Genomic DNA, 27,166 nt, shown 5'->3' with positions numbered 1-27,166 from the left:
ACTGAACGAGGCAAATACTGTATAACCAGACTATCAATATTTCAAGCTATTTCATTGATTGCAAAGGTAAATGTGTTATTTCAGTCATTTACAGAAGGGATTACACTAACTAATATTATGTTTGATTTATAAAGCAATGGGTGTAAGAAAGGCTCTCACCAAAGGGCATAGCCGGATATGAAGGTGAAAAGTCCCCCCTCTGGGATTTTTCCTGTCCCTAGGTTATGCGATTTGGGATCAAATAGGACAAACCTCCCCACATTTCCAGCCGGCTAGATGCCCACTAGGGCCGGCTAGATCGAAAATACGATTTTCACTCTTTTTTAAATATCTCGGTCAAGAATGCATTTTTTTTAAATGTGGTTTGCGGCATTTGTAACCTTATTTAATGGAGCGGATTTTCAATTGTTTTCAATATTTTTGAGTGGGAAAAGAAGATATATCGTCGATTTGAAAATTTCTAATGCATGCTTGAGAGAGCCAAAAAGAAAAAACCCTTTCTGGAGGTGTTTTTTAATACCTTTTGGCTGGCATATTGGCCGGCTACGCTCTTTTACCACCGAGCACTGAATAAATTTGCCCGTAGAGCAGGTTTAAGTTTCGACTTGAATTCCGCGCCAAAAACGTTTTTCTCGGGCGACGCCATGTTAATGACGTGTGAACCTCGTGATATCTGCATTGCTTGCATAAGGAGTGCATTGTCATGTATGTTATTTAGAGTATAAATAAACAGCAGATAAAACAGAGAATTTTAAATGAGTGGGAGGAAACCGTACGTATATTGTTGTGTGCCGTGAATCTTCCTCTCGTTTAACACGAGAAAAGTATTTTTTTGTGGTGCCAAACGACCCAGACCGAGGATGGTGGTGGTACGACGCTGCACGGAGATAGCATAATCCTTCAAAGATAGGCTGTAATGGAATTTGTGAGGGCCATTTTCAATCTTTTATGCTTCTCAAACGGATTTAATTTCCATTACTCCCTTTGTTGTCTTTGGCCTCACGCCGCAAAGAATTCGTATATGCTTAACTATCTACGCTTTCATCGGGAAATTTTACTTTTTAATTGCAAATATATAATTCTGTTTCAATTTATATTGGATTTAATTATTATCGTCTGCATATTTGCCCTGGTTTTCACACTTTGTTTATATCTTCGGCATTAATAGGCAACCACTACAACGGAAAAGTTCTTCGACGCTAACGTGATGTGTCAAATAGTACAAAATACATGATTCATTCAAAAAATTAAAGCATCCACGATAATTGCCGAGATTACTTTCTCACTCAAAGCTCTAAATATCTCATCTTAGGCAGTTTCATTTCAACGAAATGATTCGTTTTGAGAAAAAAATTCTTCATAGTCTCGGTTGATAACGCCAGTACATTTCGAAAATCAGCCAGAACGAAATTAACGTTTATCTCCGCCATGATGATAATTTTTAAGCCACTATTCCACCAACCCAGAGTGTTTCCGGCTTCTTGAAGCATTTTAAACGCGACATTCATGAAATTCACACGTCACGCGGCGTTCAGGAGATCGAAATACAAAAGAAATTTATGCATTACATGAATTGTTAATCTCCTGAACCATTTTAAAGTTTTAGGATCACAGGGAGAATATGCCATGGTGAATACCCCCCGTGAATCTATTACATGACGAGATAGTTTTCTTGCTGTAATTCAAAATAAGCATTCTGCGTAAAATGTCAATCCTGGCGATCTTGTTCCGATTTAATATGCTCTGAATAACAAAATATGTGTCTATTATCTTTTTAATCAAAAAGTATTACCGATAACATGCTGAGGATACTTTCCTTCATGTGAAGTTGAAAGTTTACGGCGATGGGGAACCACTTCTTTCTAAAATTAAACTATCCTGAATTTAAATTAAATTATTTAATGTTAGTGCTTTTTTTGATCGGTCAAAATTAAAAATCTTCGTGAACAATAAAAAAATATTAGAGAAAAATTTGAAGCTCAACATAATGAAACTTACTTATATCAAATAATCCCTTTCCAAGTTTCCGTACATTAAAGAATAATAATAATAAAATAAAATCATCGGTAAATTTATTCCTAATGAAGTAGAGGATGACTAACAATGAATTAGTGGAGAAATATTGAAAAAATAGAGGACAGTGAAATTATTTACAACACTAACAACACAATTAAGAAAAAATACTTCGTAAACAACAGCATGCACTTTCGCAGGGCTCCAGTGACAGAGGAAAGCTCAAAACCAGATTAGACGCTAACTGTAGATGCCTGAGAACCTGCAGCCGACGTCAAAGATGACCCGACACCACTTAGCAAAGGGAAAGCAAAGAACGGAGCTTTCATGTTCAATTGCATTAGGCTCAACTATGTGGAAATTAATACACGAAAATGAAAAGGAGACTTCGTTCATTTCCACAGACTTATTTTGGCGGTACGACATGTTTCGAACCATAGAGGTCATTATCAAGTACATCAATTTCGAATGTTAAGCAAACATTTATGTACTCTTTGAAGGGGTTGAGGAAAAGAGTGGAAGGAGTGGGTGTCAGGAGGGGGGGAAGGGGCTGGTTTGGAAATCCTATGTGGGGGTTGTATTGAGAAAACCGTTGGAGGACGGCGCTGGTGAGACGGAGGGAGGGGGTGGGTTTGGTGGACTGGAAAGGGTTTTTCCGTGAGTCGGGGTTAAGGAAGAGGTAGGTAATTAGAGGGTGTGGAGTGGGGTGGTAGGGTTCTGGATTTTTGTCCGTCCGTGATTTTAAGGCACACTTGTAGGAGTGGGGAAAACTTTCATAAAGGATGTCGTTAAGTAGTTGACCGTTGGTCATATTCCTCCTTATTTCTAGTTCCTCAATTTTATCCAATTTCCTTCCTTTCTTCTCTACATGTAGTATCTTCGGCACAAAATCGCTATCATGATTTTCTTCCCAAAGATGTTTCGCAGTCACATCTTTTGGATGGAGAACATCTCGGGAGGACGAAAGTGTTTTAGAAATACCATGGAATTAGAAACATGGAATTCCAAGCGAAAACCGTAATAGGAGAAAAACTTAAAAATTTGTCGACGAGATAGGCCAACGTATGACACCTCCGGTAGAACAAACACGAGTATCTGGGAACTCGGTTATTGACCTCGCTATTAGCAAAAACTTTAACAGGTACATGAAATCATAAATAGTATGACAAGTGACATCTATCCTGTCATGATAAGAATTGGCACGACACCAGTTTTAGAACCTGAAAACACATTACGATTATTCTACAACCTAGCTAACTGCAAGTGTTTCAATATGAAATGGAAAAGTGCCTACGCGCCATTTTATCTAAAATGAAAGCCGATCTCGACTTGAGGATCCAATACTACGGGAAGTTCATCAGTGAGGCAATGAGCAAAGCAATTCCGAAAAAGAAAAAGCACTGTGACCACATCTATCTCCTGCTCATAAATACCTAAGAAAAAATTATGGAAATAAATTTCTGGAGAAGCAAATACCAATTAATAGGAACTAGGCCATTCAAAAATAGGGTGAAGACTAGTGGAGCCTATTCCCTCATTCATCTGACGGCCTGGGTGTTCGGAGTAACACCTGGTCATCCACTTGAAAGGATTGCGTTTTACCCTTTTGCGTTGAATTCCTTATACGATCAGCTTCATCCAATCTCCTAAGCACAAACCTAGCCACCTCCTCACGAGACCTAGTTCTATCTGGTATTTCTAAAACACTTTCGTCCTCCCGAGACGTTCTCCGTCCAAAATGGACTTCCATAGCAGTTAATCATGTAATTTCATGTACTATTTCATTTATGCATTTATATTTAGGTAATTGAACGTTATACGGCCGTTAAGCAGTTGAAAGAAAAATAAATTCTCCAAGGCCGTACTATTTGCTGGGCAAAAACGCGGGGGGCAGGGATTTGAGGGATGGCAGTGGGGTGATACACAAAAATAAACCTGAAAGACAATGAAGCAAATAATCATGCAATCTCACTTGCTCACCTAGCAGGTTTGTTCTAGGAAACAAATTTCCGCACAGTTCTCAATCACACACACACACACAGGATTATGAAGCTTCCGCTTACGCCAGTGACATACTCACACCAAAGAAAAAGATAAAATAATAGGAGATTCATGGGCACACTCACGAACCTTGCAGATTTGCTCCAATTTACAAATGTACGTGTGGGACACACGCACTCATATGCCCACAGTTTTGTGAAACTCTCGCTTCTGACAGTGACCGTGAAACTCTAGCGAGAACGGTTGTATATTCCCAACAATGGTCTCCGACACCTGGTGTTTCTCCTGCCAAGTACGCCTCCTCAAAGAATAAGGTAATAAATTTCTAAAACTTAGGCCAAGTAATGACTTTCGGATGAACGGGTTGAAAAAAAATTGGTCTAGCATCAAGGGCGGGAAGGCATGGAGCAAATAATGGGGAAAGGTCGGTTTTTGCGAGGGGGCGGGGGATTTGAAGTGGGGTGGCGGAAAGACGTTGGGATGTGTAGGTATGGGGAGGGGGGAAGGAGAGTTATGGATCGGGTGGAAGGGAGCCGTCACTATATGTTTTGTTGATGTTTGAAATCAAGGAAAAAGGCAAGATGTTAATGGCCCTTGGTCTTTTTCACGATTTTGCCTCGGTGTTTTGGAGTGAGGACCGATTAATAAAAGGCTAATGAATGATCTGAGACAAGTTTAAATAGCCTGACATCATTGACGGTGATTGAATGAGAATTGTAAGTCATATGATGAGCTATAGACGACTTATTGTAGTTGCCGAGTCTAAAGCACGCAGCGTTCTACTCGAATTGTGTGTTTCAATTCCTCCGTATCTGCCCGATATAGGATATATTTCACTCAAGACAAGTTTTTTATAATTTACGGGCTTCTTCAGGGGTTCAATCGGGTTTTTGGGGTTCACAAGGAGAAAGGAACTAGCAGGTTAAGATGGTGAAAAGTGTCCCCTAAGATTTAGAAAAATATAAAATATACACTTAAAGTGCATCCAAAATAATATGTTTCCCCAAAGTTTCAGGGAGTAGGGTGAAAAAAAGCATCCTGCAGCACCTGCCATTTTTAATTACGCTCCGCCATCTTTAATTACGCTATCACGTGACTTTTTAATCGACCGTCACTTGTTTTATTGATCGTCATTTGTTTCCCTTTCGTATTCGTATCGTTATTCATCTATTTTCGCTTATCATTTGCTCTCTCTGACGTTATTTACTATTTCTCCTTTCGTTTATTTTCCTAATATATAGACTGGCACTTGTTTTATTGATCTTAACTTGTTTCTCTTTTGTCTTTTATCTATTTTCGCTATTCAATTATTTACCCCTCCACTTCTCGTTTGTTTTCCCAATATCACAAGATTTTCGACCGTCATTTTCTTTCCCCAAGTTGCTTCCCCTCCACCCCCCATCATCGTCCCCCCTCCCCTTAATCGATGGAGGTTCTGGGTCCGATAGGAAATAATTCGTCAAATGAAAGAGATAGAGGTGTTAGATAATTTTTTTTGTTTTTTATTTCATGCATGCAAGTTTACAAACAGTGACACTATACATAAATTAACAACAATCACCATCTAATACTAATTTTCTTTTACAATTCATGGGTGATACTGATGATACATGGATTTTCATCTCCTGCAACAATTTATCCAATTTTCTAACACCAATATTTTCGTTAATCCATCTCTGTAATTTTTCACAATTTTTTACTGCACACGCATACTTTTTTGTCTGATGAACACGGAGACTACACATTACCCCTTCTGCTTCTGGAAGCGTTTTGAGGCTAGGCACGTTAATAAATCTTTCCAGCTCTATAACGGGGCGATTAATGAGCGTGGATATCGCAACTGATTTTTCTAATCCTTTGGCAAAGATTAAATTATATTTCATTGTTTCATTCTCGATAATATCATTTAAATAATAATATGGTACATTTCCCAACCCATGGTCAATTCCATGGTAGTGATTAACAAGCCAATAATTTTCTCGACTGTTATCAAAAATTGGTGGAAGTTTAAAAACCCACGACTTTCCTCGACCGGAATCTAAATCTTTTATTGCCAATTCACGTATCACAAACAGTTTTTCTTGTCCTTGAACACATGCTTGGAAGTCGATAATAGCTTTGCCCATCCTTCCACATACATCGGGTCTAGGGGAAAATATGTTGTGGCAATGATTGTTTGCTCCACTCCGAATATAATCTTCATATCCTCTATACCCAATCTCCGAGCTGCATGCTCGAAAGGTAGGAAGTATTGTTCCAAATCCATCTGATTTTGATCCACTAAATCCACAGCGAGTATCACATTGTCTAGCATATTTGCGAGAACATGCCATTCCTCTTTATTTAATGCAACTGTTTCTTTTCCTTGAATGGAAAACACAGCGTAATTAATTTCAAAATATTTCTGGAATGAGACGGAGAAAATAGGATTGGCTACTCCGTTAGGGAATTCTGGAATGACTGCACCAGAATTTAAATATTCCGTGATGTGATGTTTGTTATGTTTAAGAAGGTAGAGGTCGTTGTTAAATAGATCAATTACATCAGAGTCATCCGATATTCTCGCAAATGCTCGTCCACCGCTTAGCCCCCAACCGATGCGAAGATTTATTTTACCACCAAGTGAAGCACCAAGGCAGTATAATACTTTATAATCCTCCAAGGGTGAGGGTAATTTTATCGAGGATTTTATGTGTTGTAAACGACTGGTTTTTTTTTCTATCTTCCTCGAATAATTTTTTCTAGGATTCTTTCCCTTTTCTCGGGTTAACACGAGTGACGTTGACGGCACGTCCAATCCGGTAGGTACCTGGATACAGACTGATTCATCGGGTGATATCTTCTTTTTCTCTCCCTTATTCATATTATTTTGTTTACTTCCCTTTTCCGTTTCTCTACTCATCTTCCGCTTTCTCGAAGATGGCTTGCAAGACTTTTCCTTGGTAATATCTTTAGGTAGCGTAAGACCATCCACGAGTTTCACTCCGTTCGAGGAGAGCGTGACTTCTTTCCTGGAAGACTGCATCATGACTAATCGTTTTCACAATTTACGCAACCTATTTCTCCAAGTACTTGTCTCTACTAATGCGCAGCAAGATTGAGACCTTGGATTACATTTGCGATTTATCCGTCCACGTCCAAACACGCGAGAAAAGATCGAGGTCACTTTACAATCATTAAGCTCGGGGTGGGGAAATAGCCGGGTGAATTGGGTCAGCGTACGATTTATTGACTTGAAGTACGCATACAAACAGCAGTACTCCCCGCATAAATCAGATTTGAAATTTTGCAACCGCTTACTATTTTTCTTTACCGAGGAAAAGCGACGAAGAAAAACTAGTATATCGGGTACGAAAGGAGGCAGCGCGTATGAGTCGAAATATTCTGCGCGTTTTAGATTGATCACATGAATAGCAACCCAATGAATTCCAGGACGTGTAGAAGGATCAAAATTGATTATATATAATCCAGGTTTGATGTTGATTTTCTTAATAATATCGGATGCGAAAACTCCTCGAAAAAATGCTCGCGTATTTCGATTACTCGTGAGAGCTCTTATAATTCCATTTGTATCCATAATGCCCGCAGTGCCTAATTGCTTATGTCCAATTTAAGGTGACTTCCCTGTTTTTATTTATTAAAATTTCAGAATCGTACTCGGCATAAGTAAGAACTGTCACTGCGTGCTCGAGGGGTTTTTTAAATTTACCATGTAATCGTAAATTCCCCATGCGAGATAGTGAAACGTGATTTTCACTCACGGAAGCATCACGAGTGAGATTCCATGCTAGCACAAAGTATCCATGTTGAAACATTTGTAACGTAATTTGGTTCCCGCCATCGGCATGGTGTAATCCCAGTGCGGAGAAAAGCTGTCTATAAGCACGTGTGCAAAACTTTTTTTGTACTGTATCGAAGTCTGTTTCAATTCCTCCACACGGATATTCTTGATCATCGACAAAAACAGAACAGTTATACAGGCTAAAGTGACGAAAATTGAATGGATTTTTATTTCTTTTTCCGAGGAATGCATTATCCTCTATCATAACGGCTAGAAGTAAATTCGGGATCCGGCCTAAAATTAAGTTATCATTGTTAAACATGCTGCTATTCGCAGGAATCGTGAATGATTTCATTTCAACACGTTTATAAGGTAAAATACTAGACATTCCGTCTGAGAGTATTTTTGCATGTGCAACTAGAACGGAATGATCAAGGTCATAATGAGTTGCGTAAAGTGTGGCATCTTCAATTTTCAGAACTCCTTCTCCGTCTGGTTTATCCATTAGAAAGAATGTAGGTTTTGCAAAAGACAGTTCAATGTCTACGTCAACGTTGTTTAGAAGTAGCCTGGATTGATGGAGTACGTCTGCATGTAATTTCCCTTCCAGTTCTATAAGGTTGCTATTTTCAAACATTTCTTTCCTAGTTTTTAATCCTGTATTTGTTTCAAGACTATCTAAATCTTCTCCATTATCAAGTACCCAACCGATACACTGCAAGTGCGTACGTGCGGCGTCCGTACCATAATTAAGCAGATTTTCCAAATAACTACGGTAGGCGTAATGTTCCGACGTTGTCACTCTTCGCCCATTCAGATACACATTGCAATTTTCAAAAAGAGAATGGAGTATGTTATTTACAATTCCTGGTTGCTCTTGACCACTCACGAACGATTTGTTTCCATTCAAGATTTTGAGCTTAATATTCAGGGATATATCGTTCAAGTCTATATATCTATCACCGTTTCCTTTGATGGAAAATTTTAATTCTGAGTAGGTATCTAGGGCAGTCACTGGTTTGTATGCAACTATTCGGTGGCCTAGAATACTAGCTTGGATGGGACGACGAGAAAATATATCCAAAGACGAGGGGATAACCTGCGTCATTTTCGTTGATGTACCTTCCACCGTCCCAGCCGAAAGACTAATATAATATTTCATTGGATTTGTATTATAATGAAAATATATCCCTTATGCCAGCACCTCGCTGTTTTTTCCCACGTCCTTTCCTTCTCCTTACTGGTCTTCTAATTTTCTTCTTCTTCTTTGAGATGGGATTTCGTTTTATTCTCTTCACCTTTTTAACCTTTCTCTTCTTTTTAACGATTGGAATTGCATTCACAGCCGCTTTTTTTCGTGGTCTCTTTGCCGTGCGTAATCCAGCCCCCACCATTCTTTCCATTTTGTCTTCGGCACGTCTTTTTAAATTACTACCCGCCTCTTTAAGACGAGTTTTTAAAATTTCCTTTCCAGGCTTTGTACCGATATCTGTGAGGGCACCAATTCCTGATTTCACAGCCTCCTCCCCAACTGCTTTCAAACCGCTAGTGAAAAGAGGTCTCACGGATCGCCAAAGCCCGCTAAAAAAACTCCCTAATCCGTTCCCTTTCTGTCTATATTGACTGGCTCGATAAATGGGACCAATCTAACCACCTTTTTGTCTTGAAATGTAATATTTCAAGTATCGATCTACATCCGTAGACATCTTGATGGGAACTGAACTTTATGAAAATTATTCCTTTTTTTTAAAGTGAAGAATCAATCTTGCAGGTTCGATGCTCGATTCAAAAGGGTATGATAGACCCATTTTATCTCCCAGAAATATCTCAATACTATCAAATTCCATCCGTTCAACAGGGACATAATACGGTTGTTGAAATACTTGATGTCTACCCCTTCCAATGTTAATGACTCTTAAACATCTACTCATCGTGTCGCCTATAAATTGCGGTTTCACGAGATCGTTATAAACAAATACGATTCCAACGTATTCCTCTTCCTTGATTTTTGGTGGTTCTTTCCTTTTGATCTCTACCGAGTCAGATAAAGACGTTGGCAATGCCTTACTAGGTGAAAGGATTACCGCATCTTCAGAAATACCATCACCTTTATCCAAATTTGCTATTTCGATATCATATTCTAATAGCCTGTCTTCAGGTATGGATTCTCGAAGTTCACTGAACAATGAAGACAATGTATATCTTGGTTTCGTTAACGTGATTTCATGCTCGTTGTTGAGCATTCGAATAGACACCTTATTGCTCACTGGTGCGCTAACGCGTGGTAATGATATTTCCACTAACCCAACAACCCATTTTTCTCTTTCACTGAGAGTGATTCTCCGAGCAAGTTTTGTGCGAAAATGAGCGATCGAATTGTCTGGGTAAAATTTTGCCGAACTGTCGCTAAGTAGTGTGATATAAAAATCATTCATATTAGCTTAATTGTTAAGCAATCTTTTCACAGTGGAAGCTAATATCCAACTGTTGAAACTGTCGTCGTAACCCTTCCATTTAACGAAATATTCCAGCTTAGCACCTTTTCCTCTCCGTTTTAAAACCCTTTCAATTTTGAATTCAGTATTATCAGTTATTCTACTTCGTACTAACTCTTTTCCGTAAAAAGAACCTCGTATTTCTTCACCATTTAAATCTTCCAATTTATATGTGGGTATGAGAAAATCCCTTGAAATGGATTTCACTTTAAATATTTCTGTAGAATAATTCGGTGTGTAACCTTTAGCGAATGGTAACTTTTCCTTGCTAATACGAACATGGTCACCAATCTCAAATTTCCTACCGCCATCATCTTGCTTAAGTCGTCTTCTCGACTGATACACAGCCGTTGAAAATGCACTCGATTCGTTTACTTGAGAAGGAGCAATTCCAATACTGGAATGCTTTCGATCATTGTATCCTTTGAGTAGCTTCGGGAGCACACTCACGTAATTATAAGTGTTATTTTTTGTAAAATATTTATACATTTTACTTTTCAACGTTCTGTTAAACCTTTCCACAATGGAGGCCTTAATGTCGGGATTATTTGTGGAAAAGAATTTAACTCCTCGCTCGTCGAGAAATTTTTTGAATTTAATGTTAACAAATTCACCACCTTTGTCACTTTGAATTTTCAATGGTTTTCGTTTGTTAAAAATCGAGCGAAAAGCATGTATCACACTTTCAGGTTTCTTATTTTTTAAGGGTTTAGCCCATGCATATTTTGAAAAGAGGTCTATCACCGTAAGAAGATATTGATAGCCATTATTATATTTTTTCAGAGATCTCATATCATTTAGATCACACTGCCAAGTTTCATCGATGTATGACACTTCGTAATGATTTCTACGAAATCTTTTTCTAATCGGTTTGTGAAGTGTATAGCTATCTTGTGACTCTAACCATTTTTGTACGTTTTCCTTTGAGAATTTTTTTCCCGATGCAGCCCATAGAGCATCTCTAGTCGAAAAACTAGCTGGATTGGAAGGGTCGAAAAAGATTATTCTTAAGGATGACTCAACCATGGAATCTCTCTCTCCGTAATTCCTTTCTTCCTTTTTTTCTTGGGGTTTGATGGAGGTGTTTTTTTTTTTCTCTCCTGTTTTCGACGATCTCCTTCGTCGTCTGATGTCTTCCTTGGAGTTTTCGGGGACATTGTTATTTTCTTTCCTTCTTTGTTGTCTAGTGATACTGCCCTCTTTTTGTTCCTCGGAGTTGGCGGTGAATATGGTACTTTTTTGACTCGTTTCCGACTTCCTCGCCTCGGTTTTGCCGGTGATGAGTCTAGGTACGCCAGGTCCATTTGATCCTTTAGCAATGATTCGTCTAATTCTTGTTTTATTTCCACGTCTTCGTCTCGGAGTTTTTGCTCGAGCTCGTTCAATAACTCCTCCATCTTCTCCTTTCCTTTTTCTTGACTCTTTTCCCATCGGTCTTCAATTTCTGTGTAATTTTTCAATATGTTTCTTCCTTTATTCTTTAAATCGTTGATTTTTTCAGCCTTGGGTGTATTAATTCTTTCCTCTGGAGTTCTAACCGTCTTAAGATCCGCGAGAGGAATGCTATCCTTAGATTTCGAATTGTTTTCTAAATACGAATTAAGTAATCTCTTATAGTATTGCCATTTCAGAGAGTCTGCAATGTCTTTACGGTCTAAAATCCTCCGCATTTCTTTATCCAAATTCGGAGTATTATTATTTCCATTGCCTAATTTACTAATAACCCCATCCCTAGGGATATTCAATACTCGTTTTCCTCTTTTAACAGACTCCAGCTTTTTTTTTTTTTGCTTACCTTCCTTCGATTTCCCATTAAAATCATTGCTTTTTGGAGGAGAAAGAACGTTTACTAAATCAAGTGGAGGTAAAAAATCGTCACGTTTACTCTCTGAAACATTTTCTAGGTACGCATCTAAAATTCTCCTATAGTGATGCCATTTCTGTGAATCCTCTAAGTCCTTTCGTAGTAAAACAGAATGCATTTCCTTGTCTAATTTAGATAATTGCTGCTCAGTTAAATTTTCGGATTTCACGATATCGTCCGGATTCACCAACAGGAACTTTTGAAAACTCATATTAATTATTTAATGAAACTACCTATTAAACCACTAAGCAGAGAACCCAATAGGACTGGTAAAAATCCCCCTTTTTGACTCAATAATCGCCGCTTTTTTTTCAGAGGGACTTTGTAGCAAGCTATTTCTCTAATAGCCTTCTTAAATCTGGTCAATTTCTTCTTAGACTTCGGGCTTATATGAACGTTACCATTTATAATATTTTTACAACACTCGCTTAATGTTTTAATGAGGTCAGAATTTCCTGCTTCAATTATCTTCCTTCTTCTTTGTGGACTAGCTTGACTTATTTCTTTCAAGAGACCTTTATTTCGCTTTAATCTTTCCAATTTATTTTTTCTCATATTTACGAATTTTTTTTGTTTTACAAAGTTTTTTCTTCCATAAGCTTTAATGGGGTGTAAACTTCAGTGATCTCTTCAGGAAAGATATGAGTTCTGAATCTCAACCGATCGTCAGTTTCCTGAGCAAAGTCTAAGAGTAAATAAGTGTAAGGTTTTGAGGTTACCTGCATATATACCTCACTGAGAGCTTTAGAATCTTGAGGATAGACTTGACTCGCTAAATATCTAAATTGTGATCGATCTCGGATATTTCTGAAGCAAACAATATATTTTGCGTTAAGAGATATCGTGCGTGAAAATGGGGAACGATAGAAAATATTTTGACTTATTAAAATTATCGAAATATTGCAATGATGCGATCCCTTTGTAAATAATTCGCTAACCTTATTGTTGTTAAAAGAGTCATGCATTAAATCATCAATTATATATAAAGTTGGTGTCTTTTGTGGGTTGATGAAACTTTCGGGGAGTTCGTTTAAAAAATTTACGCCTTTAATTAATGGTTGACTATTTGGTGTAGAACACCATATTATCTTGGATATATTCCCTTCAACTAAATGCGGTAAATTTTTTAGGAATCGCAAAACAAAATTTGTTTTCCCACAACCAGACGGACCAGCACAAATGCACGTGAATGGATGTTTCCATTTCAAAGACATCTAAACACTCTCACCACGTTGACGGGACCTACTTAAATGCTTTATTATAGTAGATTCATTTAATTATAAATGTTATCCGCTGTAATGGATTGCTTGAATTTAAAAAAACACTTATATCAAATTTATTTTCATTTATTATTAATTTTTATGATATGAAAACATTAATAGAGGATAATAAATATATATATTGTTAGAAAATATATCAATGTTTTTTTTTTCACAATATGGTATCATTAGTTATTAAACAGAACCAATAGATTTACTGTTATAAAAAATATATTTTTTGAAAAAAAACAAAAAACAATTAGTATATTACAAAAAATCAAAGCAATTAATAGATTACAATAATTATAAATATTGGTACAACAGAGATGATCAATAGATTTAAAAGAATTTAACAATACAAAAAAAGCAATTAATAGATTACAATAATTATAAATATTTTTTTTACAACAACAGAGATGATCAATAGATTTAAAAAAAAAAATTTAACAATGATCTTCACTATATCTCAAAAGATTTCACAATTATTTTTACTGTTTTCTCAATCACTATCTTCACTATCCGTCAGCATGTACGGGAACATTTTCAGTCTTTTAAATACTGAATGGTCGTTAAAATAACTTTTATAATTGAATCTCTTTAACCTCGATTCAATTATCTTGACATCGTTGACATACATAAAATCAGTTACCTCCTCTGTTCCACAACTGGGTATACAATAATCAACTGGATGTATGTCAGAAAACAGCGATCTTATACAGCAGTTTTCACACCAACTACTTAAACACGATACTATTTTGACTGGATCTCTAACTAAAATACTTTTTTCAACAACACTAAAAGTATCTGCAGAATAACTTTTAACAAAACTTGTTATATCTTTGCATTTATCTAGCACTGGATAAAAACACATAGGGCAGAGTAATTCACGTCGGCCATTCCTTTTGTTTTTAACAAAATGCTTGAACTTTATGTGTATCGGTGTTCTTCCCCTTAGCATTATCACAATTTGTCCATCAAAATATCTTAAATCTCTTATCCCAAAGTATTCCGAGAGAGTAAAATCTCTTCGGAAAATTATATTTGCAACTGTTTTTCCTCTGGCTAACAAGTAGCTGAAATGTGTCAGCGCTGACGGGTTCATTTCTTGTACACCTTTATCAATATCTGTCCGCATCAACTCTTTAAACAGATGCGGATAGTAGTTTCTTAATAACTCGGCAATTTCTATTAGATCCGCCTCTCTGCCTGTACCACTCCAACCTCTGACTGTTCTGATACACAGCGTCTGCAGAGAATACATGATGATCGTATATTGCTGTGAAGGAACGATTCAGTCCATTTATAGGTGCATAACTTTCCATCCTTTCTTAACCTTGTTTTCGCTGATATTCCATCCCCACCCATTATGTAGGAAGTGCGCTGGAAATGCATGCATCAGAATGGTGACAGGCGTTGACGTCATTACTCAGAAGATTGTATCGCATCCACTTTGCGAGTGAGTAAGCATTTCTTAACGCACAAGTACTATTACGTAACTTATGGCAAGGATTTAAACATCCTATTGTCTCAAAAGAACATAATTCCGGCGCCGGACAATTAAGTTCTTTTTCCAAACATATGAAAGTGCGTTTTGTTAATTCGGAGAAGAAATTACACTCGACCTCGCTGAATGCGTACAACGCTGTAGCACCGTCAACCACAGCCTCCAAGATTGGAAGAATTTCTGCATGAGGTATCATACCATTTTCGAATGAAGTTGACTCGCATTCAAGTGGGTTTTTAAATTGGAGTTTTTTACCACCAACTGCTAGCTTTGCATTTCTTTGAAAGGTGACCCACAATACGCTATTTGTGTCAAGATCAGTCGCGGCCAATTCCAACACTCCCGTCTTAGAAGTAACTGCACTCAATACGAGCCTCATTATTACGTGTCTCGCTGGCAAGTGAAGTGGTGTTTATTGTTAGTGGATATATATACCTCTTGTGTATAAATTCATAAAAACGGCGCTTAAAACGACCCTTGTTAGTCCGTGTACCGCTCTTAAGTGAAGTTGTGTGTGTGTGCTTCTAACCCATCCCATCCTCAACCAATTTATTAAAATGGTCCCACTAGATCATTCCAGAATTCCTTTGGAAAATAGCGAAAACAGATTCCCGAGTGAAGAGATGGGAGAGGAGTCGCTGGATGAATTACAAACCTATTTGCTTCATCTCGATTTTGAAATTTTAATGGAGGAATTGGACAATGTTTTGAATGAAGACCCCGCCTTATTGGATATGCCACCGTTTGAGATCCAGATACATGATGGAACTCCTACAATTAATTGTACGTATGCAGTTTTACTGTTATTATCAGTTGCGGACAATCTACCACCTTTGAGCGCTGAACAATTGTCGGCTACCGCTGAACAATACGGTTTACCCTCAGGCTCGTATTTCGATCCCACGGGGACGGGGCGTTCATGGGGAGTGGTTTGGTTCGTAACGGACATGCCGAGTGCAATTGCATTGTACGTAGGGAGTCCTCAGGCGTTTGGGTTCGGGACAGTGTTCATTTTCAATGAAGACGGGGAAATTCTAGATATTTCACAATTTCTTTAATATTTCTCTTAATTAGTATTCTCTATGGTTGAAAGATTTTTTTAGGTAAAAAAAAAGTAGAGATAAATTTTTTTAAATAATTTTTTTAATTTTTTAAAAACATCATATTATACATTATTATTCAAATAATTTAATTTCATACAATTAGCGGCTACTCTTTCAATTCTCTCCACTCGAACCGAATCCCTTACATCCTCTCTCAGTTTCATTCATATAATCCACTTCTTCCAAATCAGGATTTAATATTTGTTCACAAATTAATTGTGCGATTCTGTCACCAGCATTTATTTTAAAGACGACGCTACTATTATTACAAATTATAATTGACACATTTCCGCGAAAATCGAAATCCAGTACTCCCCCTGAAATATCTATTCCATATTTTAAGGCCAGACCAGATCTCGGGGCAATCCTCCCATAGCACCCCCATGGCAGCTCAATTTGGAGATCTGTTTTTACTAACAGACGACTTCCTGGTGAAATGGTGTAGTCATATGCGCTTCGAAGGTCAAAACCAGCAGCATTAGTAGAACCCTTGTATAAATCACGCGCGTTTTCTGTAAGTTTCTTATATTTAAGTTTGTAATTCCTTTGCTGACTCATATTTCTTAATAGGTAATTAAACAGCCGTTTGTTGTGCTCGGTCTCCTGCCTGAGATATCCAACAAGGTATATAGCGGCGGATACTGGATTTCGGCGTGTGAGTTAGGATAGGGAATGCGTCTTTTAATCTATCAAAGCCGTTTGTGCTGCGAGTGAACAGGGAGACGCTATATGAGTGTATAATGGTGACTAATCGCTTAGTAATAATCACACCAATTGTAAATTCTCATGTAATAATCATAAACATCTTTGTTTAAATAACGCAGCCTTTCTATTATAGTTGACTTTAACGAATCTTCAGTTAATTTTTGAAAGACTTCTCTCTCATAAAATGCTTCATATTGATCACAGACATTGTGCAAAGCACTCGGATCCGGACTTATTTCCGCCTCTTGGAGGATTTTTTTAAATTCTTCGTCTGCTTTTTCTTTTAATTTGAATATGAATTCCTCTATCTCTTTCCAAAGGGTTAGAGAACCCACCGGCTGTGCTAAAAGGCTGTTCATGATTTTTGTAATGAATTTTCGCCCGATTTATATATATATGGATAGTGTCGCAAGTAGGGTGGGTAAAGGGGTTCAAAGACCATCGAGGGCGCCATTTTAGGTTTTCCCCAGTGAACCTGTTGGTACCGGAAATAGGGAAAATTTTAGGAATTCTGGAATATCAAGTGGTATTACATCATCCCCTAATTCCTCCGCTATTAAGCGCACACGTGCCGAGGTCGGCCTCTCACTTGGAAACTACGCTGCCCCACCCACGTCCCCGTGACCATCTAACACGCACGTGCCGAGGTCAGCCTCTTACTTAGAAACTACGCTGCCCCACCCACGTCCCCGTGACCATCTAACACGCACGTGCCGAGGTCAGCCTCTTACTTAGAAACTACGCTGCCCCACCCACGTCCCCGTGACCATCTAACACGCACGTGCCGAGGTCGTGTTACTCGAAAAAAAACATTTCTCAAGCTTCGGCTTTGGTAAAGATTACCCACACGTGCGTCCCTTGAGGGAATTTCCAACACTCTTGATGAATGCTGATTCATCTTGTGATTACCATATCCGCCTCAGTGGTTCACCGCAGTGATGATGAAAGGATAAATACCACGTGCAGCTCTCAAGGACATTTTCAGACCTCTTGCTTCATGCTTCGGTACTGGAAGGTCATCCTCTCACTTAGTGCAGTTCTCCTTGGATGATTACGACCTACTCCCAGTTATTTCCCCCTAAGTGATTCGAAAGTATTACCCCTCTTTTAGGTATATAAGAGCTCGCATCTTCCTCCAAATTCACCACTTCAATTCGATCGGCGGTAGAGTACATCAGAGGCGATCCAATATATAGTATCCAAAACCGAACGCAGTAAGTGGGGCTTAGTTTTCTTCCTCACATGTATATATTTAACGTTATATACGATTATTTCCCTAATACTTAACATGTATTTTCTTTCTAGATGGAGAACTTGAGAAGGAAAATTCAGAAGGTGAACAATGAACTCCCTCCCTTCCTAAAAAAAGAAAACCTTGTTGTAGGTTTTAGATATACCATAACATATCTATGGGTGGTTGAAACTAGGTATGGGGATGGGGTTTCGGCAATGATTGAGGGTGCTGGTCAGCGAGGGAGGCTCTTCCTCCCTAAAAGATACTTAAAGGTTTTCAACAGGGAAGCGGTGGATGCTGTGAACCGGGGGGAGGGGGAGCCTCTCACGCTCACCTGGGACGGAGAGCGTTTGTCCTTGGAAGATTAAAAGGTATCTATGATTTAATATTATTTAATTTTGTTTTTTAAATTAGGTTTTTGTGTTTAATTATATTTACTTAAATTTTGATCTTTCTTTAATTACAGATTATTCACATCACTGTGTTGTAAAAAAAACCTTTTTAAAATAAAAGAAATAATTTGGAGAAGGAATAAGTTTTTCTTGAGAGAATATTAGAAATAGAAAACACTTTCCCCGGTTTCCTGCTTGTTACGTCCTGCTGGTCGGAGCTCTGGTTTATATATAACGGTAAGTAGCTTATTATCTAGCAGTGAATAAGAAGATTAGGTATTGCGAAGCATCAGTGTACATAACATTCATTGAGAACATGGACACTTTTTGTGACATTTGTTTCACTTATTTTAGAGATAGACTTGCTCATGAAGCTAGTGACGTTCATCAAAGACATGTTTTACAGAATAGTGTTGGAGTTAATCCGGAAGAATATAAACTTTGTGAAATTTGTTACACTTATTTTAGAGATAGACTTGCACATGAAGCTAGTGAGGTACACCAAATACATGTTTTACAAGGTAGTGTTGGAACTAATGCGATAGAAGATAAACTTTGTGAAGTTTGTTACACTTATTTTAGAGATAGACTTACACATGAAGCTAGTGAAGTACACCAAAGACATGTTAGTGTTGGAGCTAATACAATAGAAGATAAACTATGTGAAATTTGTTACACATATTTTCGTAACAAAGTCTCTCATGAGAGTAGTGAGGTTCATAGAAGACATGTTTTACGACAAGTTGGAGCAGGAAATGTAAAGGGAATGGTTGAAGTTCAATCGGCAGCGAAAAATAGATTAAAGACTTACTGGGTTAGTGGGTTGGATGAGGGAAGTGATTTAATCACATTTCTGAATAATATCAGGTTACTGGTCATTGAGAAAATTAAATATGTATTGGAATCTTCTCCGGTAAAAATCAATGTTTTGGTCAAGTGTAATTTTTCTAAAGAGGAACTTACGGATGAAAGATGGTTTAAAACGGAAAATGTTAGAATATTTGAGACTGACAATGTAGATGAAATTGTAGAGCATCTGTTTGCTAAATTACTAAAAGAAAAATCCGAACATCAAGCAAAGGGATCAGGGTGGACTTTACGTGAAATTTCAGGTTTAGAATTACGAATAAATAAATATCGTCCTCTGGGCGGATCCACTTTCATCGAACTCCCAAAGAGAATTTATGATACCAAATCAGTAATAAATGTTAAGAATAATGATATATACTGCTTTAAATATGCGATTTATTCCAAATACATGGCAGAAACAGCACCTAGATATTCATGCTCTAGAGTTATAAAATATATTAAGGATAAAAATTTTGAAACAAAGTATGATTGGAATTGCATTAAATATCCGGTTATTTTGAGAGATATTAGTAAATTTGAAATAAAAAATAATATTTCTATTAATGTTTTCGGTATAGATGAGAAAAATAACGTGTATCCTTTAAAAGTTGTGGATGAAGAACTATCTGATCATAGAGATTTACTTTATCTAGTTAAAGAAAATAAATCACATTATTGTTGGATTAAATCGTTTAATAAATTGCTTCATTCACAAATTACGAAAAATCATAATTATATATACGTTTGCAAACGCTGCTTCTGTCATTTTCATACGCATGAAAAACTCGAAATACATCGTTTAGATTGTATGAAAAATGCTCCTTCTAAAATAATTATGCCGGGAGATGATGAAAAATTGTTGAAATTTAAAAATGTTGGTCGTGCAATGCGTGTCCCTGCCATAGTTGTAGCCGATTTTGAGTCAATACTTCCGAAGGTTCAACATTGTTGCTCGAATGATGAGCATTCTTATTCGTGTGCAATAGAAAAACATGAAATAATGTCTTTTTGTTTTTTACTAATTTGTACAAATAATCTAAAATTTGAACCAATTTCTTATCGAGGGAGAGATGCTGCGAAAGTTTTTATGAATTGGATCAAAGAGGTAGCCGAACTAGTACATAATATGTATCAAAATACGGTACAGATGATTGCGTTAACACAAGAAGAAAAACAGGCATTTGAATCCGCTAAGTATTGTCATCTTTGTGGAGAAGAATTGGGTGCTGACCGCGTTCAAGATCATTGTCACATGACTGGAAAGTTTAGAGCAGCTTTACATTCACAATGTAATTTAAAGTTTAAAATGCCCAAATTTCTCCCTGTATTTTTTCATAACCTAAGCGGATATGATGCTCATTTTATTGTACCAAATTTAGGTTACGATAATAAAGAAATTAATTGCATAGCGAATTCTGAGGAAAAGTATATATCTTTTAGCAAAAGTATCGGTAACAATTTCAGCATTAGATTTGTGGATACCTTTCGATTTATGGCTTCGACCCTATCAAAATTAGCTGACAATCTCCCCCGAGAGAAATTTATTCATACAAAACGAGTTTATGGAGATAAGTTGAACCTTGTTACGAGGAAAGGAATTTTTCCATACGAATATGTTGACAGTTGGGAAAAGTTAGAGGAAAAATGTTTACCACCGAAGGAGAAATTTTATAGTCATATTAATGGAGAAACAGTAAGCGATGACGATTATGAATTTGCTCAAAAAATTTGGTTTGAATTCAATTGCCAGACTCTCGGTGAATACTCCGACTTATACCTGAAAACAGATGTTACGATTTTATCCGATATTTTTGAAAATTTTCGGGATGTTTGCATGGAAACGTATAAGCTTGACCCTGCATGGTATTATACATCACCGGGGTTAGCGTTTGATGCTATGTTAAAGCATACAGGGGTGACTCTCGAGTTGATGACTGATTACGATATGCTGCTGATGACAGAAAATGGAATACGAGGAGGTATTAGTCAATGCTGTAAGAGGTACAGTAAGGCAAATAATAAATATATGAGGGAATATGATGCGTCAATTCCTAATAGATACCTTTTGTATTTGGATGCTAACAATCTCTATGGGTGGGCAATGTCTCAACCTCTTCCTCGTGGTAGTTTTAAATGGCTTAGTGAAGAGGAAATTCGAGAGTTTAATTTGAATATTTCAGATGACAATCCTAAAGGATATTTTCTCGAGGTTGATTTAGATTATCCCGATAATATACATGAAACTCACTCGGATCTTCCATTTTGTCCAGAAAATAAAATACCTCCTACTGGTAAATTCAGAAAATTATTGACAACACTTGAGCCAAAAGAAAAATATGTAATTCATTATGTTAATTTAAAACAAGCCCTTAGATATGGTCTGAAGCTGAATAGAATTCGACGAGTGATCGAGTTTGATCAATCGAGATGGTTAGATCCTTACATAAACATTAATACCGAAAAACGGAAGTTGGCAAAAAATGATTTTGACAGGGATTTCTTCAAACTTATGGTAAATAGTGTATTTGGTAAGCTGATGGAGAATTTAAGGAGAAGAATTAACCTTGAATTGGTGTGTAACGAAAAAAGACTGAATAAATTGATCTCCAGTTCGAGATTTTTAGATAGAACTATATTTTCTGAAAATTTGGTGGCTGTTCACAGTAGAATGTCAACGATTAAAATGGTGAAGCCAATTTATGCAGGACAAGCAGTTTTGGATCTAAGCAAAACCCTAATGTACGATTTTTTTTACGGTCATCTTAAAGTGAAGTATGGGAATAAGATATCGCTCAATCAAATGGATACAGATGGTATGATTATTGATGTTGAGACTAATGACATATACGAAGACATGAAAGAAAACTTAGAACTGTACGATACATCTGCATATCCCTGTGATCACAAGTGTTTCTCAAATTTTAATAAAAAAGTGGTTGGTAAGATGAAGGATGAATGTAATGGTGACATTATGACGAATTTTGTCGGCTTGAGAAGCAAACTTTACTCCTATCGTATGGAAAATGCTAAAGAAGTGAAGAAGGCTAAAGGTATTGCCAAGCCCGTCATTCGAAAATCTATTAATTTCGAACATTACGAAAAGTGTTTACTCGATAATTCCGTAGAGTATCGACAGATGTACATTTTACGATCTAATAAACATGAAATGTACACTCTAAAAATAAATAAAGTAGCCTTGAGTGCAAACGATGATAAACGCTATATATGTAGAGATGGTATCACGACATTAGCCTGGGGTGATTATAGGATAAGAGAAGAATCACGTAAACGGACTTATGATGAGGCCTTCCCCCTCCCTCATCGTTGAAAAGTGTATAAATTCAGTTCGTATTAAATTGTGAATCTCATTTCATTCCCTCACGTGCTACGCTTCACACTGAAATGAGAGCAGTCTATATCTTTTTGCTCTTAACTGAGCTTGCTGTACAAAAGGTGTTATCCAGTGAAAATACCCACACCAATAAAACGTATTGCGTAGCAGAATATCTTCGACAGTATGGATATTTGAACGTGACCGAAAATGAAATTACTAGCATTGACCATACGGAATTGAAAGAGGCTTTGGAAATTTTTCAAGAATACTATAACATTACAAAAGATGGGGAATTGAATGAAATGACTCTGAATTTAACCAATAGACCACGCTGCGGAGTTGTTGATGATCCTGCGTTTTCTGTATACCATTACAAATGGAATAAAGGTATAATAAAATGGCATTATGGATTTGTGAACTCGACGTACATGGAGTTAGCTCGGAAAGCGTTTGAAATTTGGAGTCAAGCAGCTAATTTAAAGTTCGAGCATGATCCTAAACATCCGGATATCTTCATAATGAATACACGGTACAATCATAAACAATATTTAAATAGACATTTTTGTTCTTCGCCTTTGGATGGGATTGGTGGAAAATTAGCTCATGCACAATTACCATCAAGTCGAGATATTCCACTAGAAATCCACATCGATCAAGATGAAATGTGGTACTTAGGAATGGATCATCCTGAACTTCCTGAATTTCAAGTCAGTTTGCTCGCCGTTCTTCTCCATGAAATTGGTCACACTCTAGGAATTACACATTCGAATTATGAGAATTCTCTGATGTTTGCGTATTATAACCATTATGATTACCGTCTGACACTACATGAAGATGATATACTAGCAGCTCAATTTCTCTATGGACCACCCTTGGAACCTCAGAAGGAAGATGATCCAGTTCAGGGGAACGATGATGATGCTGAGGGAGCACCTGAATATCCGGAGGATAGATTCAGAGCAGAACCGAATGTTGCAAAAAATAATACTCACCGTCCGACTTTGTGTGAACTTGATAATGTACGCCAGTTACTCATAATCAATAATTTGCTGTATTTATTTCATGAAAAATGGTTTTGGTATGTGGATATGGAAGTGACTGAAAAAATAGACATCGTTGGCCCTCAGCTTATCACAGATTGGTTACCATTTTTACCTGAGCAAGATTTCAATGGTTTTGATGCTCTTTATCGCAGGCCTAGTGGAGAAATTGTAATATTTATCAAGGGCCTGATATACATGGTTAATTATCCAACAATGGAGCTAGTTGAAGGTCGTCCTATGAATATTATATCCGCCGGCCTTCCTAGAAACGCTAGAATTCAAGCAATTGTTAATACATACTCTGCCCGCACACTAATATTTCATAGTGGGGAATTCATTGTTGAAATGGATGAGTGCACTTTTAGACCGAAGAGTCAAGCTCGTCACAAGAAATTAATGCCACAGATACCTACAGGTATACAATCTGCATTTAGACATACTAATGGGATCCTCTACTTTTTTAGAGAGAAAGATGTTTACGAATACAGTGAATTTAATAACACTATGGTGAGGGCTGGAAGAAATGATCTCAATCTCTTTGGTATCCCATGTCCCAAGAATTACCCTTCAGATTTATCGAGCATAGCAAATGACTTGAAAACTATAGTTTCCCGAATGGATAATATTATCGATAATTGAAATTTATAAAATGTTTGTAAACATGCATACATACAATAAAAAAAAATATCTACCACCTCTTTGCCTTTCATTTGTCGAATTATTTCCTATCGAACCCAGAACATCCAGCGGTTAAGGGGGAGGGAGAGGTTGGCGGGGTTGGAGTGGGGGAAGCAGCTTGGGAAAAGAAGATGACGATCGAAAATCTTATATTAGGAAAAACAAACGACGAGAGAAAACAAAATGAGAAGCGTAAAAAGTAAATTATGTCAGAGAAAATAGAAATAGGTGAATAACGATAAAGAAAACGAAAGGGAAACAAATGACGATCGAAAATCATTTGCTATTGGTAAAACAAACGACGAGAGAAAACAAATGAGAAGCGTAAAAGTAAATTACGTCAGAGAAAATAGAAATAGGTGAATATCGATAAAGAAGATGAAAGGGAAACAAATGACGATCGAAAATCATTTGCTATTGGTAAAACAAACGACGAGAGAAAACAAATGAGAAGCGTAAAAGTAAATTACGTCAGAGAAAATAGAAATAGGTGAATATCGATAAAGAAGATGAAAGGGAAACAAATGACGATCAATAAAACAAGTGACGGTCGATTAAAAAGTCACGTGATAGCGTAATTAAAGATGGCGGAGCGTAATTAAAAATGGCAGGTGCTGCAGGATGCTTTTTTTCACCCTACTTCAGGGCTCAACAATGGAAAGTAACACCAAAATAAATTTAAACACGATTTTTATTTTTTTAACCATTTCTCTAGTTTTTATTTTTATAAAATCTTTATCTTGATTTTAAAATGTAAATACAATTACTTTCTACCATTCTGATTTTTGTCAAAATATTTTGACCGAAAACTCAACTTTAACATAAGTTTGAAATATTTGAAATTAAATTAAAAAATTTAGGAAACAATAGACACGCCGAAAAAATATATTTTGTTACCCCTACCCTGAAGTATAATATAAATTTTTTTCAGATTTATAAAATTGGTGAAGCACTGTCAAACACACGAATAACTGCTTTGCGCCATTTGCATCTATGTATTCCAAGAGGATATTTGATTTGATTGTTGAGAGCAACTATTTTTGAACAGTTTCTAATATTATTGATTAAGAATAGACATTAACATAAACAATGCCTATTACACTTAGATTGATCGTACTTATATTGTTTTTAACCAAAATTTTAAGCTTTAATATCCTAATTACTGCGCGAATATGACAGAAGCGGTGATAATTGGTATATAGTCTTTTCGAATACGCATAAAGGCCGTCACCCTGAACAAATCATTGCGCAGGTTAGTATTGAAAACATTTGTTGAAATTGCGAGAATCCAAGCCTGCAATTAGAGGAGGGCCTATTTTCCCCTCTGGCAGCAGTGCATTCTCTTGTGCGTTGTACCAATAGCTCGCTTTACACGAAGCAATTTTGACTGCGCTTTCGTACATAGGTAATATTGCGCAATGATGCGTCCCGAGTAAAACGGCCTAAGTACAGAATTTACGGCACAAAATATCATTGAACCAGTCCACGTCACTAATTTCCTTAGAAATTCCTTCATAAACTAAGCTGTGTTAAGCGACTTTTTGTGTGCGATTATTTCCTTGCAGCAAATGCCAAACTTTGCACATTTTTATCCATATTCTGTCTCCTTGTGGACATAAATGTCCATTAGAACAGATATATTGGCTTTAATGTAATGCTCTACCAATGAAGTTATAAATAATATTTTGTAAAACCAAGAAATAGAATGGGTATACAATTTAAAAATGAATTCATATGCTGCAGTAGCTACGCTTTATGGCAAAATGATTTTTTATATTACGTTTTAAAAATAATTTTAAACAATGTCTCCATTATATAATAACATTCATAGAAAAGAGCGAAAAACACTTTTTATTTTGTTACAATAAAATTTTTGTTAAACCATCGTTAACATCACAATCTCTAACCCTGTCAGTTATTTTATAGGGTATCATATCTCTTCGCGTTCCTAAACTTGGAAATGGAACCCTCTATAACTCAACTTCGTATGACATAGGGCAGATGCCTGGTTCCTTTGGAACACAATAATTACACATTTCTCAAGTTCAAATTCCACCATTGCGCCCTCCGAATGTGGTTCTCTGGTTCCTTTTCCGTCTCAGCAAATACCAGGTGCCAACGGACGAGAATATTCTATCTCTCTTATTTTATTCATATGATCCGATGTACAATAGGAAGTTGGCGTCCGAAAGATATGGCTAACTTCGTTCGGAAGAAACTGCTGTTGAATTTATCTAAAAAATTTTGTCTATTTTTCAGAGTGCGGTCTGACAGAGATTCTCATCCTAGTTTATCTTACAAGGGGAATACACGACCTTCGGGTGGCCGATTGAGCTCAAATTTTCTGATTCGGTAGATCATGGCTATCAATTCAGTACGCCGAAGAGAGACGACGCACTTCTCAACATTTTTCGAGAAAAAAGCAATTAAAAATCGTAAAAAACGGGTCTACGGTATATATCTGGTATTTCTTACCCATTTAGAAAAGACAGGAGTGGCTTAGTAGTTACGGCGATTGCTAGATTAAGTAAGGATGGCGATTTTGATCCTCACTCTTGGAACGTTTTTATATTATTTTTCAAGGATTTTATTGTTTGCATTTTTAAAGATTGTTTTCTCATCTTTGTTAGCTTAATGAAAATATTATTTATTAATTTTTTAAATAATAATGAGTCCTGAAAGGGGTAGAAAATGAAGGAAGGGCTATATAATAACCTTTCCAAAGGAGATTTTGTATTTATTTGTTCTCTCTAGGTATATTAGGGTATTGCGAGGTCAAATTCTCTTCTGTAGGGGTAGGGACAGAATAATGACATTTAAATAATTAATTGGGAGGGAGATACACCCTATCGACGGATATACGTGACGGATACTCGTATATAAAAGTGGACAGAAACTTGGCGTCGGCATT

The 27,166-nt window shown here is 36.9% G+C and overlaps 2 protein-coding genes across 2 annotated transcripts in view; both read left to right on the top strand.

Moving 5' to 3' along the window:
• The window catches only part of LOC124170052, a 37,805-nt gene extending 19,478 nt beyond the window's left edge, over window positions 1-18,327 (top strand). The window contains exon 3 of the mRNA XM_046548736.1: window positions 18,031-18,327. Within this exon, the coding sequence (XP_046404692.1) occupies window positions 18,031-18,327 (297 nt within the window). The remainder of the gene's footprint in view (window positions 1-18,030) is intronic.
• LOC124170051 lies at window positions 13,881-26,526 on the top strand. The gene is made up of 3 exons (XM_046548735.1): window positions 13,881-18,330; window positions 18,426-20,305; window positions 26,515-26,526. The coding sequence occupies exons 2-3, from the start codon at window positions 18,668-18,670 to the stop codon at window positions 26,524-26,526; spliced, it is 1,650 nt and encodes a 549-aa protein (XP_046404691.1). The 5' UTR covers window positions 13,881-18,330; window positions 18,426-18,667.
• Window positions 26,527-27,166: the final 640 nt, after the last annotated feature.

The sequence above is a fragment of the Ischnura elegans genome, chromosome 13, assembly GCF_921293095.1.
Source record: "Ischnura elegans chromosome 13, ioIscEleg1.1, whole genome shotgun sequence".
NCBI classification, from domain to species: domain Eukaryota; kingdom Metazoa; phylum Arthropoda; class Insecta; order Odonata; family Coenagrionidae; genus Ischnura; species Ischnura elegans.
This window is presented reverse-complemented; position numbering and strand designations above follow the sequence as displayed.

Excerpts from the sequence above, each read along its gene's own strand:
- LOC124170051 (XM_046548735.1), top strand. The coding sequence starts at position 18,668 with ATGGACACTTTTTGTGACATTTGTTTCACTTATTTTAGAGATAGACTT.